At 39.3% G+C, this 19,204-nt stretch overlaps 1 protein-coding gene across 3 annotated transcripts in view; it reads right to left on the bottom strand.

Annotated features, from left to right (window-relative positions):
• RYR2 (ryanodine receptor 2) overlaps positions 1–19,204 on the bottom strand; it is an 830,565-nt gene that overhangs the window by 25,305 nt on the left and 786,056 nt on the right. For all 3 annotated transcript variants that reach the window (XM_053605591.1, XM_053605592.1, XM_053605593.1), the window contains 5 exons: positions 17,298–17,384; positions 16,516–16,734; positions 9,114–9,244; positions 4,086–4,128; positions 965–1,098 (listed from right to left, as the gene is read on the bottom strand). In XM_053605591.1, coding sequence (XP_053461566.1) covers positions 965–1,098; positions 4,086–4,128; positions 9,114–9,244; positions 16,516–16,734; positions 17,298–17,384 — 614 coding nt within the window. The remainder of the gene's footprint in view (positions 1–964; positions 1,099–4,085; positions 4,129–9,113; positions 9,245–16,515; positions 16,735–17,297; positions 17,385–19,204) is intronic.

Genomic DNA, 19,204 nt, shown 5'->3' with positions numbered 1-19,204 from the left:
CAACTGTTTTATATTTTTCTAAGTACATGTATAATATATTATGCTGTGAAAGCCCTATCTGAATATGCTTCATTTCGAAGTAAACTTTCCATGTGATAGCATGAAGGTATAGTATTTTGGGCACACTATGTCTTTGCTATTTTTTTTTTTGCAGTTTTTGGCCAGGGCTGGGTTTCAACCCGCTACTTCCGGTATATGGGGCTGGCGCCCTACTCCTTTGAGCTACAGGCACCGCCCTTGTGTCTTTACTATTTAAAAAAAATATAAAAACTATAGTGAAAGGGTATGAATTTTGAACATTTTTGATAACAGAGCCACACAGTTCCCTTTTCCAAAACATATGAACTTCTTTTCACACAGGGAGCATCAGAAAACACAGTAATATATTGTGCTTTGGCATGTATTTGACTTAAGGGGTATTTAAGAATAGGAAAGGCAAATCAAGAACATGAACATTCTTTCCTTTCTCTTCACCTCTATAGATAACAAAAAAGCCACCTTCAAAAAGTTCAATCAGGCTCGGCACCTGTAGCTCAGCAGCCAGGACGCCAGACACATACACTGGAGCTGGCGGGTTTGAATCCAGCCCGGCCATGCCAAACCACAATGACAACTATAACCAAAAAATAGCCAGGCACCATAGTGGGCACCTGTAGTCCCAGCCACTTAGGAGGCTGAGGCAAGAGAATCGCTTAAACCCAAGAGTTTGAGGTTGCTATGAGCTGTGATGCCACAGCACTCTACCGAGGGCGACAGCTTGAGACTCTCAAAAAATAAATAAAGTTCAATCATTTCATAGCACCAAATACAAGAAGCGTAAAAGTACTTTTTATACTTTCTCTGTTTTCCTCATCTATTCCGTCTAATCTTCTAACATTGAAGGAAAGGAAGTTTAAGTTCAGAAACGCATTAATTGTTTCTGCTTTCCACTTAACGCTGCAGGGCAGGGCAGAGGGACACTCACACGGCCGATAAGGAGCTGTCTTTCTTTGGCTTCTTTTTCTCTCGGGCGTCACTGAAGTCAAGGGCAGCTTTGTCCATGCCAAGTAACTCACTGATCCTGTCCCGGCCATAGAACTCTCCGTATTTATCCATTACCTGACAGTCAAGAGAAAAAGCATTTTGTTGATTTCAACCCTTAAGTAACATCATCTCTCTGTGTGTATATAACCATTTAATTATTTTTCTGCTTACTGTATATGGTATTTACTCTATTTTAAAGATCACATGTGAATCTATTTTATGGCTCATATTCTGTGATCACACCACTTAAGGTCTAAACAAACAGCTCTTTATAGTTGAACACCAATCTGAAGATGAGATTTCTCATTCATGAGGGAGATAAAACACGCAAGGGAGAGGATCAGCTGAAGCATAAGAAGTGGGAGGACAGAGATTGACAGGGACCTTCACGAAATTCACATTCTGCTGGGAATTACACTTTATTCCCCATGATAGTCACGATATGTAAGTTTCGTATTGTTACCATCCCACTCTTTGGAGAAACTGTGTCTTAGAAAACTTCATGTAATGTGCCCAAGGCTGATAAAGATCACAAGAGATGGGGCCAGAAAGTAGCTAACTCATGGTTGACATCCCAGCCAGTGATTTCTGCGTGCCACTCAGCTGGACATCACAGGGATGGCGTCTCTCCCTGGTCTCAATTTCCACCGTTCAACGCTCCAGCCGCAGTCCTCATCTTTCCACCTCACTCCCTTTCATATCCTGACCTCAGCAAGTCTTCAGTAACACCTGGACCTGCAACCATGTCCCTGTTCCCATTTTAATTCTTATCTAGGACAAATACTGTGTCCATCATCAGAGTCACTTCCTAAGGGCCCCCTTGGTTTCCCTGCCCGTGTACCCTCCTGTCGCATTTGCCGGTTTTGCTTATTTGTTGCGTTTTTAGATCCCTGCTTGGCCATGGCTCACAGCTCCCCTTTGAGCTGAGAAGGTCCAACCTGCAGAGCGGCTCCTGCACTCCACACATCTGGCCAGTCCCACACAGTGACTGAAAAGCCACAAAAGAGAAGCAGGAGAAGAGAGTGCTGGTAGTAAAAAAGGAAAAGGGGAGCCAGAAAGCAAAGGAGAAACAAGAAATGAGAAAGAAGGTGGTGCCTGCGGCTCAGTGCGTAGGGCCCCGGGCCCATGTACTGAGGGTGGCGAGTTCTAAACCCGGCCCCAGCCAACCCGCAACAAAAAATAGCTGGGCATTGTGGCAGGTGCCTGTAGTCCCAGCTACTTGGGAGGCTGAGGCAAGAGAATTGCTTAAGCCCAAGAGCTGGAGGTTGCTGTGAGCTGTGACACCACAGCGCTCTACCGAGGGCAACCAAGTAAGGTTGCCCTAAAAAAAAAAAAAAAAAAGAAAGAAACGAGAAAGAGTGGAAAAGTGGCTGACACGATGTGAGAGTAAAAGAGCAGATTAAGAAAGGAATACATAAAGAAAAAGAAGGAAATAAATAGCAGAAATACAAGATGCATTAGAAGGAATCATAAAAGAACAATGGTAGTTAGCCTACAAACGTGTACTGCTATATTTAGACTTAATAAAATAATTAGGTTTATTAAAAGGATTTGTTTTACATTTGCTAAAAATAGGCTGGGCTGATCTGCGTGGGAGTTCTCCGTGGTCTGTGTTCTCACTTCCATTCCCTGCACAACACCCTGGGTGCCACAGGAGGAGAGCCAGGAACAGGCCTGGCTGCCATCAGTTTATCTATTTATGACCATAACTATGTCATTTTCAGAGACATTTTTGCTTTAATAATTCAGAAGCGTCCTCTTTCTTCCATTAGACAATTAATAGCAATCAACATTCAAATTATCTATTTAAAATTATTTATAAATTATTCTTTCAAAGCCTTTGCCTAATTTGGATATGCTCAGATGTACTAGTGCAATTCTGTTCAAGATTGCCAGGTCACAAGAGGACAAAATTTTGTGACAAGATAAAAAAAAATCAACAGACATACTGCTGCTTTCAACTAAAAAGTGCTGAGATATGGACATATACACTGCACACATACATATGTATATACAGAAAATCAATGTGCTTAACCATATAGTTGATTTCCATTCTTAGTGCACGTTCTGAATCTGTGCTCAGAGCTGGCGGAACTGAAGGAGCAAAGTCTACTTTATTTGTTTGTTTGGCACATGTGCCTGGGCATTCCTCTAAATGGTGCACAACAAGTGTTTCATTAGGAAACAGTGCTTGGCTTGAGTGAGTCTGGCAATTAGAGCAATTCAAGGGATAACTAAGGAGCTACAAAAATAACGACTATTTCATTTTACAATCTACAAGGACGGTTAACATATATTATTTCATTCAAGAAAAATGGGATCCACATTAAAATTCTGTGTAGTAAGTAGGGCAGAAATGATTCTTGACTCTCAGTTAGAAGCTCCTAAGAACTGAGCCCCTCACAGTGTGCACTCCGTTCTTTCTGTCGCCTCCTGATGCTATCAGCAACAGAAGAATAAAGCTCTGTTAAAAAAAAAAATCCTTAAAGTTACATAAAGGGAATAAAATTCAGTCCTCTTTGTTGTCATCCAACAACTTTATTTCTTTCTTGTTTTTTTTTGAGACAGAGTCTCACTTTGTCATCCTCGGTAGAGTGCCGTGGCATCACAGCTCACAGCAACCTCTAGCTCCTGGGCCCAGGTGATTCTCCTGCTTCAGCCTCCCGTAACTTTATTTCTTTAATGTAAAAAAGGACACAAGTGCTAGCAATCGATCAGCTGTCTTATCAGAAATAGCTTTAGTCAGCTTAGGTTATCCGAATACTTTCAAAGAAAATGTTTACTGATCATTGTTATGTTATGGAAAGAGCACTGCCTCCTGAGTGGAGTGAAGACAGGCCATGAAGCAATGCCTATTCGTTTGGAGGCTATGGAGTGTGGATTTCTTACGTGTTTATTTTTGAAATTCACCTTGAATCTGCTGTGAGTTTGAAATAAAATTAACATGTAGACAGAGCACACCTCCACGTCTCCCTCACTCTACATCTAAACCACGTTTAATTCAAATCTGAAGAGCACTTGAAGAAAAATATAGAGAATTTATTCTTTCTAAAAAATATTACCTTTCTTTTCACAAATTTATCCCAGTAGTTGTTGGGAAATGACCTAAAAGATAGAAAAGCAGAGAAATAAAACAGTATTTTTTAAAAACCCTAAGTAATAACATAGCATTTTACATTTACAAAATACTTAACAATATATAAAATATATATCCTGTCATCCATATAAAAGTACAATAAATTTGGTTGATATCTTCTCCCATAATTTTACTACATTATAAGTACACTGAATATTATTTTAAATGTTAATACATGAATATATACACAAGTAAATCATACAAAAAAGACTGTAAGCTAATACTTTACTGGAGAATAAGTACATTAATAAGTAGAATTGTTTTGTAGGATGGCCATAATGTTTGTGTGCAATTTAAAATAGTTGTCACAAACTTTATGGCCACCCTGTATTTGTCATTTGTTTATACAAAATCAATACCTAGATTTGTTTGTCAATTGCCTTTAAAAATTAAAGCATCAACCTAACCATCCAACATTTGGATTTAGCAGACATCTACAGAACATTTCATCCCAACAAAACTGAATACACATACTTCTCGTCAGCCCAGGGAACTTACTCCAAAATCGATCACATCTTACGTCACAAGTCTAACCTCAGTAAATTTAAAGGAATAGAAATTATTCCATGCATCTTCTTGGACCACCATGGAATAAAACTTGAGCTGAGTAACAACAGGAATCTGCATACTCATACAAAAACATGGAAGTTAAATAACCTTATGCTGAATGATAGCTGGGTCAGAGATGAGATTAAGAAAGAGATCGCCAATTTTTTGGAACAAAACAACAATGAAGACACAAACTATCAGAACCTCTGGGACACCGCAAAGGCAGTTCTAAGAGGGAAATTTATAGCACTGCAAGCCTTCCTCAAGAGAACAGAAAAAGAAAAGTTAGCAACTTAATGGGACATCTCAAGCAACTGGAAAAGGAAGAATATTCCAACCCCGAACCCAGTAGAAGAAAAGAAATAACCAAAATTAGAGCAGAATTAAATGAAATTGAAAACAAAAGAATAATACAACAGATCAATAAATCAAAAAGCTGGTTTTTCGAAAAGGTCAATAAAATAGATAAACCTTTTGCCAACCTAATCAGGAAAAAAAGAGTAAAATCTCTAATCTCATCAATCAGAAACAACAAAGACGAAACAACAACAGACTCCTCAGAAATCCAAAAAATCCTTAATGAATATTACAAGAAACTTTATTCTCAGAAATATGAAAATCTGAAGGAAATTGACCAGTACTTGGAAGCACGTCACCTTCCAAGACTTAGCCAGAATCAAGCGGAAATGTTGAACAGGCCCATATCAAGTTCAGAAATAGAATCAACCATACAAAACCTCCCTAAAAAGAAAAGCCCAGAACCAGATGGTTTCACGTATGAATTCTACCAAACCTTTAAAGAGGAATTAGTACCTATATTACTTAACCTGTTCCAAAAGGTAGAAAAAGAATTAAGACTACCCAACACGTTCTATGAAGCAAACATCACTCTGATCCCCAAACCAGGGAAAGACCCAACAAGAAAAGAAAATTATAGATCAATATTACTAATGAATATAGATGCAAAAATATTCAACAAGATCCTAACAAACAGAATCCAGCAACACATCAAACAAATTGTACATCATGACCAAGTCGGTTTTATCCCAGGATCTCAAGGCTGGTTCAATATACGTAAATCTATAAATGTAATCCAGCACATAAACAAATTAAAAAACAAAGACCATATGATTCTCTCAATCCATGCAGAAAAAGCTTTTGATAATATCCAGCATCCCTTCATGATCAGAACACTTAAGAAAATCGGTATAGAAGGGACATTTCTTAAACTGATAGAGACCATCTACAGCAAACCCACAGCCAATATCATATTGAATGGAGTTAAATTGGAATCATTTCCACTCAGATCAGGAACCAGACAAGGCTGCCCATTGTCTCCATTGCTTTTTAACATTGTAATGGAAGTTTTAGCCACTGCAATTAGGGAAGAAAAGGCGATCAAGGGTATCCATATAGGGTCAGAAGAGATCAAACTTTCACTCTTCACGGAAGATATGATAGTATATCTGGAAAACACTAGGGACTCTACTACAAAACTCTTAGAAGTGATCAAGGAATACAGCAGCGTCTCAGGTTACAAAATCAACATTCATAAATCGGTAGCCTTTATATATACCAACAACAGTCGAGTTGAAAAAACAGTTAAGGACTCTATCCCATTCACAGTAGTGCCAACGAAGATGAAATATTTGGGAATTTATCTAACAAAGGACGTGAAAGATCTCTATAAAGAGAACTATGAAACTCTAAGAAAAGAAATAGCTAAAAATATTAACAAATGGAAAAACATACCATGCTCATGGCTGGGAAGAATCAACATAGTTAAAATGTCTATACTACCCAAGGCAATATATAATTTCAAGGTAATCCCTATTAAAGCTCCACTGTCATACTTTAAAGATCTGGAAAAAACAATACTTCATTTTATATGGAATCAGAAAAAACCTCGAATAGCCAAGACATTACTCAGAAATAAAAACAAAGCAGGAGGAATTACGCTACCAGACCTCAGAGTATACTACAAATCAATAGTGATCAAAACAGCATGGTATTGGCACAAAAACAGAGAGGTAGATGTCTGGAACAGAATAGAGAATCAAGAGATGAATCCAGCTACTTACCGTTATTTAATCTTTGACAAGCCAATTAAAAACATTCAGTGGGGAAAAGATTCCCTATTTAACAAATGGTGCTGGGTGAACTGGCTGGCAACCTGTAAAAGACTGAAAGTGGACCCACATCTTTCACCATTAACTAAGATAGACTCTCACTGGATCAAAGATTTTAACTTAAGACATGAAATTATAAAAATACTAGAGGAGAGTACAGGGAAAACCATTGAACAAATCGGGATGGGCGAGTATTTTATGAGGAGGACCCCCCGGGCAATTGAAGCAGCTTCAAAAATAGACTACTGGGACTTGATCAAACTAAAAAGCTTCTGCACAGCCAAGAACACAGTAAGTAAAGCAAGCAAACAGCCCTCAGAATGGGAGAAGATATTTGCAGGTTATGTCTCTGACAAAGGTTTAATAACCAGAATCCACAGAGAACTCAAACGCATTAGCAAGAATAGAACAAGGGATCCTATCACAGGCTCGGCAAGGGATTTGAAGAGAAACTTCTCTGAAGAAGACAGGCGTGCGGCCTTCAGACATATGAAAAAATGCTCATCATCTTTAATCATCAGAGAAATGCAAATCAAAACTACTGTGAGATACCATCTAACTCCAGTGAGACTAGCCTATATCACAAAATCCCAAGACCAGAGATGTTGGCGCAGATGTGGAGAAAAGGGAACACTTTTGCACTGCTGGTGGGAATGCAAATTAATACATTCCTTTTGGAAAAAGATATGGAGAACACTTAGAGATCTAAAAATAGGTCTGCCATTCAATCCTGTAATTCCTCTACTGGGCATATACCCAGAAGACCAAAAATAACGTCATAACAAAGATATTTGTACCAGAATGTTTATTGCAGCCCAATTCATAATTGCTAAGTCATGGAAGAAGCCCAGGTGCCCATTGATCCACGAATGGATTAATAAATTGTGGCATATGTACACCATGGAATATTATGCAGCCTTGAAGAAAGATGGAGACTTTACCTCTTTCATGTTTACATGGATGGAGCTGGAACATATTCTTCTTAGTAAAATATCTCAAGAATGGAAGAGAAAGTACCCAATGTACTCAGCCCTACTATGAGATTAATTTAGGGTTTTCACATGAAAGCTATAACCCAGTTACAACCTAAGAATACGGGGAAGGGGGAAGGTGAGGGGAGGAAAGGGGGAGGTGGCTAGAGGGAAGGGGATTGGTGGGATTACACCAGCGGTGCATCTTACAAGGGTATATGTGAAACTTGGTAAATGGTCTGTGAAGCTAGTGAATGATGCCCCATGATCATATCAATGTATACAGCTATGATTTAATAAAAGAAAGAAAAAAAAAGTAAAAATTAAAGTATCTACAAACCTGTATTTTTTTTCCTATGAAGATAAAATCTTCATCAGATTATCTTCAAAGAAACTTTGAGTATGGCACCCAAACACAATTCTGTCAGTTTGACTAACATATCTCTATGTTTGAGCAACATTATCTCTATACTTGAAGGGATGACTTGATTAGACTTAGCATTAATGGGTAGAATTGCTAAATAAAACAGAACTAGATATTCTAGTATCTAGAGTAAATGTGTAAAATGCATAAATAAATCATCTCCATTTGAAAATTCAGAACCAATTAGAAATTATAATCTTTTAATAAGCAAAATTAAAGACAGTAAGAAAAAATATTTCACTCTTCAGTAGCAAACAAAAACTCTTTTAAAATTCTGTATCATTAAAACTTTTTATGGTAGAAAATTTTACCTTTGTAATGGATTTATATCTTATCTGGGTTTTGATGCCACAAGGTAAATGACTATTAGATAGAAAATGTAATTGTTTCTCTGTCTGACATTTTATATCATGTCGTAACATTCAGCTACTTTTATGGGAGGCTGCTTGATGGTACCAAGTGGAAGTTTATAACTCAGATGAATTAAAAAGTGGGAAATTCAATATTTTTGCCTTTAATGCAACAACTCTTTCCTTAATAAATAATTTCTGGCTTCCTCTGCTTTTGCATGAGACAACCCTGCACTGTGGGTTCAGTGCCACACACTCCCCTGAACACTGCGCAGTGAAGGTGACAGTCCTCCGTTCTGTGGAAATGAACTCAAAGCCATTTCTGATTAAAGACTTCCGAAGACAGAGGGTAAAAATGGAGGGCATCCATTAGGAGGCTGAGGGTGCTTAGTCTTTTGATTTTCTTGGCTGAATATATAACTATTATTCTCCTCTGCTAAACTTTGGGCAAATTTACAGGAACTCCAGCCAAGTATTTTTATGTCTTGAAACTTATGAGCACAGAAATGTCTCCTGTCATTCTTTACTCACTGCGTGTTGATCACAAGTCTGTCCCACTGTCCTTTAATATCATCTTCCGAAGGCTGTTCTGTAATATAAAGCCCGTCAAATTCCAATTTCCGAGCTACTTCCTTTTCTCGCTTAAAAATAACCAATGGGACCTAGAGATGAAAAATAAACATGGCAAAATTAGTTTCAATTTACTGGTATCCCCTGTGGTCACTATCTTTACAAAACAGCTTTTGGAAAAAAATATTTCCCATGTACTTCCAGGAAGGTAAAAATGGAGTGAATATGGTAGTGCGAGTGGGGCCGGACACGCACTCTGCCAGCGACCTGCAAGGAAGGATTCTTTAAGACCAAAGGTTAAGGGAAGAGCTGCACCACGATCCACGATTGCCGCCAGCCTGGACCTCTGGAAGAGCTGCGCTGCGACCCGGGACCCATGCCTGCCGGGCCTCTGCACGCCCTGACCAGGATCTCTGGGAGCTGCGCAACCCTGCATCCTCCCTCCCGTACCCTCCCTGCCTCCACACTGGCCGCTCATCTGGCCAGACTCTGGTAGCCGCGTGCCCTCTGGAGCTCTCCCTGCCTCTGCGTGGAGCCCTTCTCCTGGCCAGAGACTGCTGGAGCCTTGGGCTCTCTGTGCCAAAGTCATTGGGTGCCAGGCACTCCCAGAACCGTGTGCACCACCCACCGCCCTGTGACTGGATCAAGGGGTGTCACAGTCCGGAGCTGCTCCCACAACCAGAACTCCCTGGCTGGGGCAGCCCCAGAGGAGCTACACAGGGTCACTCCCTACAAAGATCCAGCAACAACAGAGTGAACCCGCTGGGGTCTAATCTTGGAGAGACACCTCCCCAACTCTGAGAATGGCCAGAGGCAATGGTAAAAAACAATCATGAGGCAAAATCAACGGAAAAACTCTGGCAATATGAATAATCAGAGTAGATCAACTCCCCCAAGGATCAATGGGGCAGACACAGCATAAGATCTCAGGCACAAACAAATAGCTGAGATGTCAGAAATCGAATTCAGAATCTGGATAGCAAATAAGATTAAATTAGAATCCCAAGCAGTAACCCAAAAGATATCTCAAGAATTCAACGAATTCAAAGACCAAATGACCAAAGATTTTGACACATTGACACAAGAAGTTGTAGCCCTCAAAGATCTGAGAAACACAGTAAAACCCCTCAGTAACAGAAGGGAGCAAGCAGAAGAAAGGATTTCTGACAATGAAGACAAAGCTTTCTTTTTTTTTTTTTTTTTTTACTTGAAGTATTATGTTTAATAATTTTTTTTTTCTTTTTATTGTTGGGAATTCATTGAGGGTATGAAGACAAAGCTTTCGAACGCTCCCAAACTCTCAAAGAGAAAGAGAAATGGAGGGCAAAACAGATCACTCTCTCAGAGAGCTCTGGGATAATTTGAAGAAAATCAATATTTGTCTTACAGAGATCCCCAAAAGCGATGAAGTGGCTTCACAGGCAGAGTCTCTTCTCCGTGAGATTATGAAGGAGAACTTTCCAGACATGCCAAGAGATTCTGAAATTCAGATAGCAGACAGTTTCAGAACTCCAGCACGACTCAACCCAAATAAGACATCTCCCAGACACATCATAATCAATTTCACTGAAGTTAATATGAAGGAGAAAATTCTGAAAGCAGCCAGATGAAAGAAAACCATACCTATAAGGGGAAGAATATCAGAATAACTTCAGATCTCTCTGCTGAAACCTTTCAAGCTAAAAGAGGATGGTCATCAACTTTTAATCTCCTAAAACAAAATAACTTTCAACCCAGGATCCTGTACCCAGCTAAACTGAGTTTCATTTATGATGGAGAAATTAAATACGTCAATGACATTCACATGTTGAAGAAATTAGCTGTAACTAAACCAGCTCTCCAGGATATTCTCAGATCTATCCTCCATAAAGATCAGCATAATCCTCTACCACAAAAGTAAACCCGCCCAGAAAATTTTGATCAAATTCCAACTTCCACAGTTGCAAAAGGATTTTTAAAAATGTCCACCGGACTCTCAAAAGGCTTATCTATATTCTCAATTAATGTGAATAGTTTAAATTGTCCACTAAAGAGGCACAGGTTGGCTGACTGGATACAAAAACTCAAGCCAGATATCTGCTGCATACAAGAATCTCTTCTTACATTAAAAGACAAATATAGACTCAAGGTGAAGGGATGGTCATCTATACTCCAGGCAAATGGAAAGCAGAAAAGAACAGGCATTGCAATCCTATTTGCAGATGTAATAGGCTTTAAACCAACCAAAATAAGGAAGGATAAGGATGGACACTTCATATTTGTTCAAGGTAATACTCAGTATGATGAGATTTCATTTATTAATATTTATGCACCCAACCAAAACGCACCTCAATTTCCTCCAGTTGCATAGTAGTTGCAGATTTTAACACCCCTTTAGCAGTGCTGAACAGATCCTCTGAAAAGAAGCTAAGCAAAGAAATTTTAGATTTAAACTTAACCATTCAACATCTGGACTTAACAGATATCTACAGAACATTTCATCCCAAAAAAACTGAATACACATTCTTCTCATCAGCCCACGGAACATACTCCAAAATCAACCATATCCTAGGCCACAAATGTAACCTCAGCAAATTTTAAAAAATAGAAATTATTCCTTGCATCTTCTCAGACCATCATGGAATAAAAGTTGAACTCAATAACAACAGGAACCTGCATACTCATACAAGAACATGAAAGCTAAATAACCTTATGCTGAAGGATAGATGGGTTATAGATGAGATTAAGAAGAAAATCACCAAATTTTTGGAACAAAACAACAATCAGGACACGAATTATCAGGACCTCTGGGATACTGCAAAGGCCGTCCTAAGAGGGAAATTTATAGCACTGCAAGCCTTCTTCAAGAAAACGGAAAGAGAGGAAGTTAATAACTTAATGGGACATCTCAAGCAACTGGAGAAGGAAGAACATTCCAACCCCAAACCCAGCAGAAGAAAAGAAATAACCAAAATCAGAGCAGAATTAAATGAAATTGAAAACAAAAGAATTATACAACAGATCTATAAATCCAAAAGTTGGTTTTTTGAAAACATCAATAAAATAGATAAACCTTTGGCCAACCCAACCAGGAAAAAAAGAGTAAAATCTCTAGTTTCATCAATCAGAAATGGTAACGATGAAATAACAACAGACTCCTCAGAAATTCAAAAAATCCTTAATGAATATTACAAGAAACTTTACTCTCAGAAATATGAAAATCTGAAGGAACTCGACCAATACCTGGAAGTACACCACCTACCAAGACTTAGCCAGAATGAAGTGGAAATGTTGAACAGGCCTAAATCAAGTTCTGAAATAGCATCAACTATACAAAATCTCCCTGAAAAGAAAAGCCCAGGACCAGATGGCTTCACGTCAGAATTCTACCAAACCTTTAAAGAAGAACTAGTACCTATATTACTAAACCTCTTCCAAAATATAGAAAAAGAAGGAATACTACCCAACACATTCTACAAAACAAACATCACCTTGCTCCCTAAACCAGGGAAAGACCAAACAAGAAAAGAAAATTATAGACCAACATCACGAATGAATATTGATGCAAAAATACTCAGTAAGATCCTAACAAACAGAATCCAAGAACACATCAAAAAAATTATACACCACGACCAAGTGGGATTTATCCCAGGGTCTTAAGGCTGGTTCAATATACGTAAATCTATAAATGTAATTTAGCACTTAAACTAAAAAATAAAGATCATATGATTCTCTCAATTGATGCAGAAAAAGCTCTTGACAATATCCAGCATCTCTTTATGATCAGAACACTTAAGAAAATTGGCATAGAAGGGACATTTCTTAAACTAATAGAGGCCATCTACAGCAAACCCACAGCCAATATCGTATTGAATGGAGTTAAATTGAAATCATTTCCACTTAGAACAGGAACCAGGCAGGTTGTCCATTGTCTCCATAGCTCTTTAACATTGTAATGGAAGTTTTAGCCATTGCAATCAGAGAAGAAAAGGTGATCAAGGGTATCCACATAGGGTCAGAAGAGATCAAACTTTCACTCTTCACAGATGATATGATCGTATAACCGGAAAACACTAGAGATTCTACTACAAAACTTTTAGAAGTGATCAAGGAATACAGCGATGTCTCAGGCTACAAAATCAACACCCATAAATCTGTAGCCTTTATATATACCAACAATAACCAAGCCAAAAAAACAGTCAAGGACTCTATTCCTTTCACAGTAGTGCCAAAGAAGATAAAATATTTAGGAGTATACCTAATAAAGACTGTGAAAGATCTCTATATAGAAAACTATGAAACTTTAAGAAAAGAAATAGCTGAAGATGTTAACAAATGGAAAAACATACATGCTCATGGCTGGGAAGAATCAACATCGTTAAAATGTCTATACTACCCAAAGCAATATATAATTTTAATGCAATTCATATTAAAGCTCCATTGTCATACTTTAAAGATCCTGAAAAAATAACACTTTGTTTTATATGGAATCAGAATAAACCTCGAATAGCCAAAACATTACTCAGAAATAAAAACAAAGCAGGAGGAATCATGCTACCAGACCTGAGACTGTACTATAAATCGATAGTGATCAAAACAGCATGGTTTTGGCACAAAAACAGAGAAGTAGATGTCTGGAACAGAATAGAGAACCAAGAGATGAACCCAGCTACTTACTGTTATTTGATCTTTGACAAGCCAATTAAAAACATTCAGTGGGGGAAAATATTCCCTATTTAACAAATGGTGCTGGGTGAACTGGCTGGCGATATGTAAAAGACTGAAACTGGACCCACACCTTTCACCATTAACTAAGATAGATTCTCACTGGATAAAAGATTTGAACTTAAGACATGAAACTAGAAAAATACTTGAAGAAAGCTCAGGGAAAACTCTTGAAGGAATTGGCCTGAGTAAATATTTTATGAGGAGGACTCCCCAGGCAATTCAAGCAGTATCAAAAATACACTACTGGGACCTGATCAAACTAAAAAGCTTCTGCACAGCCAAGAACATAGTCAGTAAAGCAAGCAGACAGCCCTCAGAATGGGAGAAAATATTTGCAGCTTATACCTCTGATAAAGGTTTAATAACCAGAATCCACAGAGAACTCAAATGTATTAGCAAGAAAAGAACAAGTGATCCCATCTCAGAGTGGGCAAAGGACTTGAAGAGAAACTTCTCTAAAGAAGACAGACGTACGAACTACAGACACATGAAAAAAAGCTCATCATCCTTAATCATCAGAGAAATGCAAATCAAAACTACTTTGAGATATCATCTAACCCCAGTAAGTGTAGCCCACATAACAAAATCCCAAAACCAGAGATGTTGGCGTGGATGTGGAGAAAAGGGCACACTTCTACACTGCTGGTGGGAATGCACACTAATACGTTCCTTTTGGAAGGATGTTTGGAGAACACTTAGAGATCTAAAAATAGACCTGACATTCGATCCTATAATTCCTTTACTAGGTTTATACCCAGAAGACCAAAAGTCACAATATAACAAAGACATCTGTACCAAAATGTTTATTGCAGCCCAATTCATAATCGTTAAGTCATGGAAGAAGCCCAAGTGTCCATCGACCCACAAATGGACTAGCAAATTGTGCTACATGTATACCATGGAATATTATGCAGCCTTAAAGAAATATGGAGACTTTACCTCTTTCATGTTTACATGGATGGAATTGGAACATATTCTTCTTAGCAAAGTATCTCAGGAATGGAAGAAAAAGTATCCAATGTACTCAACTCTGATATGAAGCTTATTTATAGCTTTTACATGAAGGCTATAACCCAACTATAGCACAAGAATATGGGGAAAGGGCCAAGGGAGGGGAAGAGAGGCGGGAGGTTAGGGTGGAGGGAGGGTAATGGGTGGGGCCACACCTACAGTGCATCTTAGAATGGGTACTGGTGAAACTTACTAAATGTAGAATACAAATGTCTACATACAATAACTAAGAAAATGCCATGAAGGCTACGTTGAACAGTTTGATGAGAATATTTCAGATTGTCTATGAAACCAGCACATTGTACCCCTTGATTGCACTAATGTACACAGCTATGATTTAACAATAAAAAAAATATATAAAAAAATGGAGTGAATATGAGCCAGCTGCATTTAAGCAGAAAGAAGCACCTAGAAAGAATACAGAAGATATAATAAATATTATTTATATGCATAGAGGTTTACAGAAAATTTTACTACTGAAATCATTTTTCAATACTAAAGAGAAAAAGATGATTATGCAAAATTGTCTTCTTTTTATACATACAGGTGTCTTAGCATAAATGGATAAAATAAAATTGAGCAATCTTATCAATTTAGTTTTATTTGAGAAGCCTCTTTAATAATTCCATGCCCAGGCTGCCCACATGCTATTTTGAGATAAGTTTTCATTTCAACATCAGCAAAAATCTTTGTCATTTTGCCAAAATGTGTCCCAAACATCTTGATTCTTTTTTCATACGGCCAGACTTTCTACAAGGCATGCATAGAGGAAAGATACAGATATTCTGGAAGTATTCAAGAATATTCACCCACATAAGAAAAGGGAATAAAAAATAGGAAAGGAGTTTCAGAACACTTTACATTTTAGTCTTTTACTCTGGGCCCTGGGTTTTCAAGTGCCTTCCCTGAAGCTTCATAACCAGAGGTGGAGGACAGCGAAATAAAAGCATTACAGAGAAAGGCATCTTACTAGGAGAAGATAAAGAGGTTTGCACAGGTAATGGGCAGCTCTGAGCACTCAGAGAGACTATCTTGATTGTAGTCACTGAATTATAGTGCTCCCCTGGCAGACCTCAAGGGATAAAACGGTATTATTTTCTGGGTGAAGTGTGACAAATCGTGAGGCATTTCTGCTGAGGATGGCAAAAGACGCTTCCTAACAACACAACAATTGAAATGACTCATCGGTCGGGTGCGATGCGTTTCTGTTAGGTCCTGATACAATGGAGCGTCGCTGCATCACTGTCGGACACAGTGGGCAGGAGAGCTCCCTTCTGTGCAGTTGAGACATAGTGAGACTGTCCAGTCTGTGAACAATCAACAAATGTGAAAAAAAGGAACAAGAAGGCGGCCTAAGGCCACAGCCCTTTACCAGCCTGCAGCCTACGTCTGGTCACTGGCAGGCTCCAATGCCCAGGCAAGGATGACTCTGAAAGGGCCTCCCAGCTGCAGAGACTGTGCCTGCTGCATTTACACCACAGCCCACTTTCCCCTCCGCCCCATCCTGCTTCCTCCACTGCCCCACAGCATGCCTGATCAACTTCATGCATCAAACTTCCATCTCAGTATCTGCTTCCTTGGAAGTCAATCAGCAACAGACACACGCACGGGTGCACACGGCTACCTGGGGGACTCACGATCTTACTTTCAAGCAGTAGTATCCGATGATGCAGAAGAAAGAAATGACGGTGTGCAGAATGGCCAAGATGCGCAGCGTAGGCTCCATGTAGCCGCTGCTCTCTTCCAGGATGTAGTGGACAGCGATGACTCTGGGGGAGCTGCTGTCCAGGCTGGTGACTCTGGCATTCTCACTGGAACTTTGAGTGAGGAGCTCCTTTCCTTCAACCACAGAAGAAGTGGAGACCTGATTCCAAACATTAAAAGTACAGTCAGTTTGCTGCACCTAAGGGTTCACTGCACACAAAAAACAACGGAAAGACAGGCTTTTTAGCAATCAGTTGGATGTGAAGTAATTGCATAATGAAAGGATAAACCCCCAAACCAAAGTGAATATACTTTCGAAATTCATTCTCATCCATCCAAAGTTATGAGCATTTCCAGTGCATGCAGGAAAAAAGTAGATGGCTAAGCTCTCTTCTCAGTTATCCAAAGAATTGAGCATAATATAGGTATGTAACACCCAGATCTAGTAAAAAAGTAAGGTATTCAGCTAAGTTAGGCTGGGTATGCTGCAGGTGAAGCCTCTGCTACATCAAAAGCTCTTAAATTGAGGCAATTCTCAAGTGGCAGGAGGAACAAATCCATCCTGCCTTTCTTGGTAACAGTGAGGTGCCTGGTCAGGTTTTTTCTTTCATTAAGGTGTATTTTACAACAGGCTTAGATGTGTTCACTCGATCTATAAATCTTTACATTCATTTCAGTCTATCTCAGTTTTATACTGGTCATCAAGCACAAAGATGTACATACCTTATAAAAGAGCAAGATGAAATTGATTGCAAATGCGACAAATAAGGCTAACATTCTCATGTTGTAAAAGTTGCGAGCAAAATAGTTCTGAAGGTGAAAAAAATGATGACAAAGTCACTGAATCAAGAGACTTGAAATTTACAGACAATTTAAATAAACCATTCATCCTTTTACCCCAGACTGTGGATCGTGGCTTGTAAGCCTGCTACATATCAAGCACCATTGTTGATGCCATAAACCTAATAGCCAACAAGAACATTTCGGCCACTATGGAGGGGATAAAGAATAAAAAAGAAAACCCACCAATAAAAAGTATAATTTCAGGGAATGCTAAATTCTACAAACAAAAACACATCAGGGAGGCCGGGGGTGGTGGCTCAGACCTCTAATCCTAGCATTTTGGGAGGCTGAGGCAAGTGGATTGTGTAAGCTCAGAAGTTCAAGACCACCCTGAGCAAGTGTGAGACCCCGTCTCTAAAAATAGCCGGGCGTTGTGGCAGGTGCCTGTAGTCCCAGCTACTCAGTCAGGAGGATGAGCTAAGAGAAATGCTTGAGCCCAAGAGTTTGAGGTTGCTGTGAGCTGTGATGCCACAGCACTCTGCCCAGGGGCACAGAGTGAGACTCTGTCTCAAAAACAAAACTAAACTAAAACAAAACCACACATCCGTAGCTTAGGAATGGGAGTGTGATTTTACATGATGGTAGTCATGGAAAAGTGACCTTAGGAGGTGGCATTTGAGCAAAGCAGCCGGAAGGCAGTGGGGGAAGGCAGAGTATGTCAGAGAGAGAAGCAACAAGGACAGAGCCCCTAAGTTATGTGTGGTGGTTTGAGGAACAGCAGAAGAGTGAGAGGTGGTGCCCGGGCTGTGTGAGACCGTGAGGTCACATAGATGGGTGAGCAGAGGCAGGAGTTTGCAGCCTTCTGGTGAAAGTCTCTGTTGCCTTTTACAGTGACTGCCTGGATAGGAGGCCTGTCTCAACCACCTGCTAGCTGCGGAATGTGCACAAATGACTTAACTTTTCTGTAGCATCACTTTGCTCCTCTGAAGTGAACAGAACTTACCTTGATTTTGCACTGAGGATTAAATCAGTTAATACAGAGAAAGTTAGATATTAGTTTTATTATTGCAATGAACTATTATAATTTTATCTACGATAAACATTATATTATTATATGACAATTATTTTATTCTATGTAGGATCAAGAGGGCTTGCAGAGGGTTGGATACAGTCAGATTGTGACTTGGAGAGATCACTGTAGCTACTGTGTGGAAAATACATAGTAGGGTCAAGAATGGATGCGAGGGGTCCAGTGACAGGGTTATTTTGGGGATGGCAAGAAGAGGTGAAGTTTATGGTGGTGGCTTGGATTCACTGGTAGGCAAACAGATGGCACGAAATGGGCATACTCTGCGTGTATTTGGAAGGAAGAGGTGAGAAGAATTATAGTTGGGTTATATTTGAGGTGGAAAATAAAGAGAAGACTCAAAGGTGGTAACTTCCTGGATGTGGGGGCTTGGACAACTAAGTGAGTGATTGGTGCAATTTAACGAACTATAAAAACTACCTAGAGGTGAAGTGGTGGATGAGATAAAACTATGGTGGAACAATGGAAATCAAATTGGGGTTAATATCAAGTGGGAGATGTTTACAAGGATTTCAAGTAGATATGCCTAGGGTATTAGTATCACAAAGCCATATCAAAATAGTAACATCTCAAAATGGCATTCTCCTCACAAACAAACCTCTGTGTTGGTGTAATTTCTGCACACAGGGCCAAACCTCACTGGATCCTGGGTGGCCACCACACCCTAACTGGGTCAGCCATGTTGGTTCTCCTTAGAAGGTGAGTCTGGGTCACAGAGGCTGAGTTAGCTAACCCTGGCTATCTGAGCTGAATGGTCACA

Source organism: Nycticebus coucang, chromosome 10 (genome assembly GCF_027406575.1).
Source record: "Nycticebus coucang isolate mNycCou1 chromosome 10, mNycCou1.pri, whole genome shotgun sequence".
NCBI classification, from domain to species: Eukaryota; Metazoa; Chordata; class Mammalia; order Primates; family Lorisidae; genus Nycticebus; species Nycticebus coucang.
The sequence above is the reverse complement of the archived record's forward strand: the minus strand, read 5'-3'. Positions and strand labels throughout refer to the sequence as shown.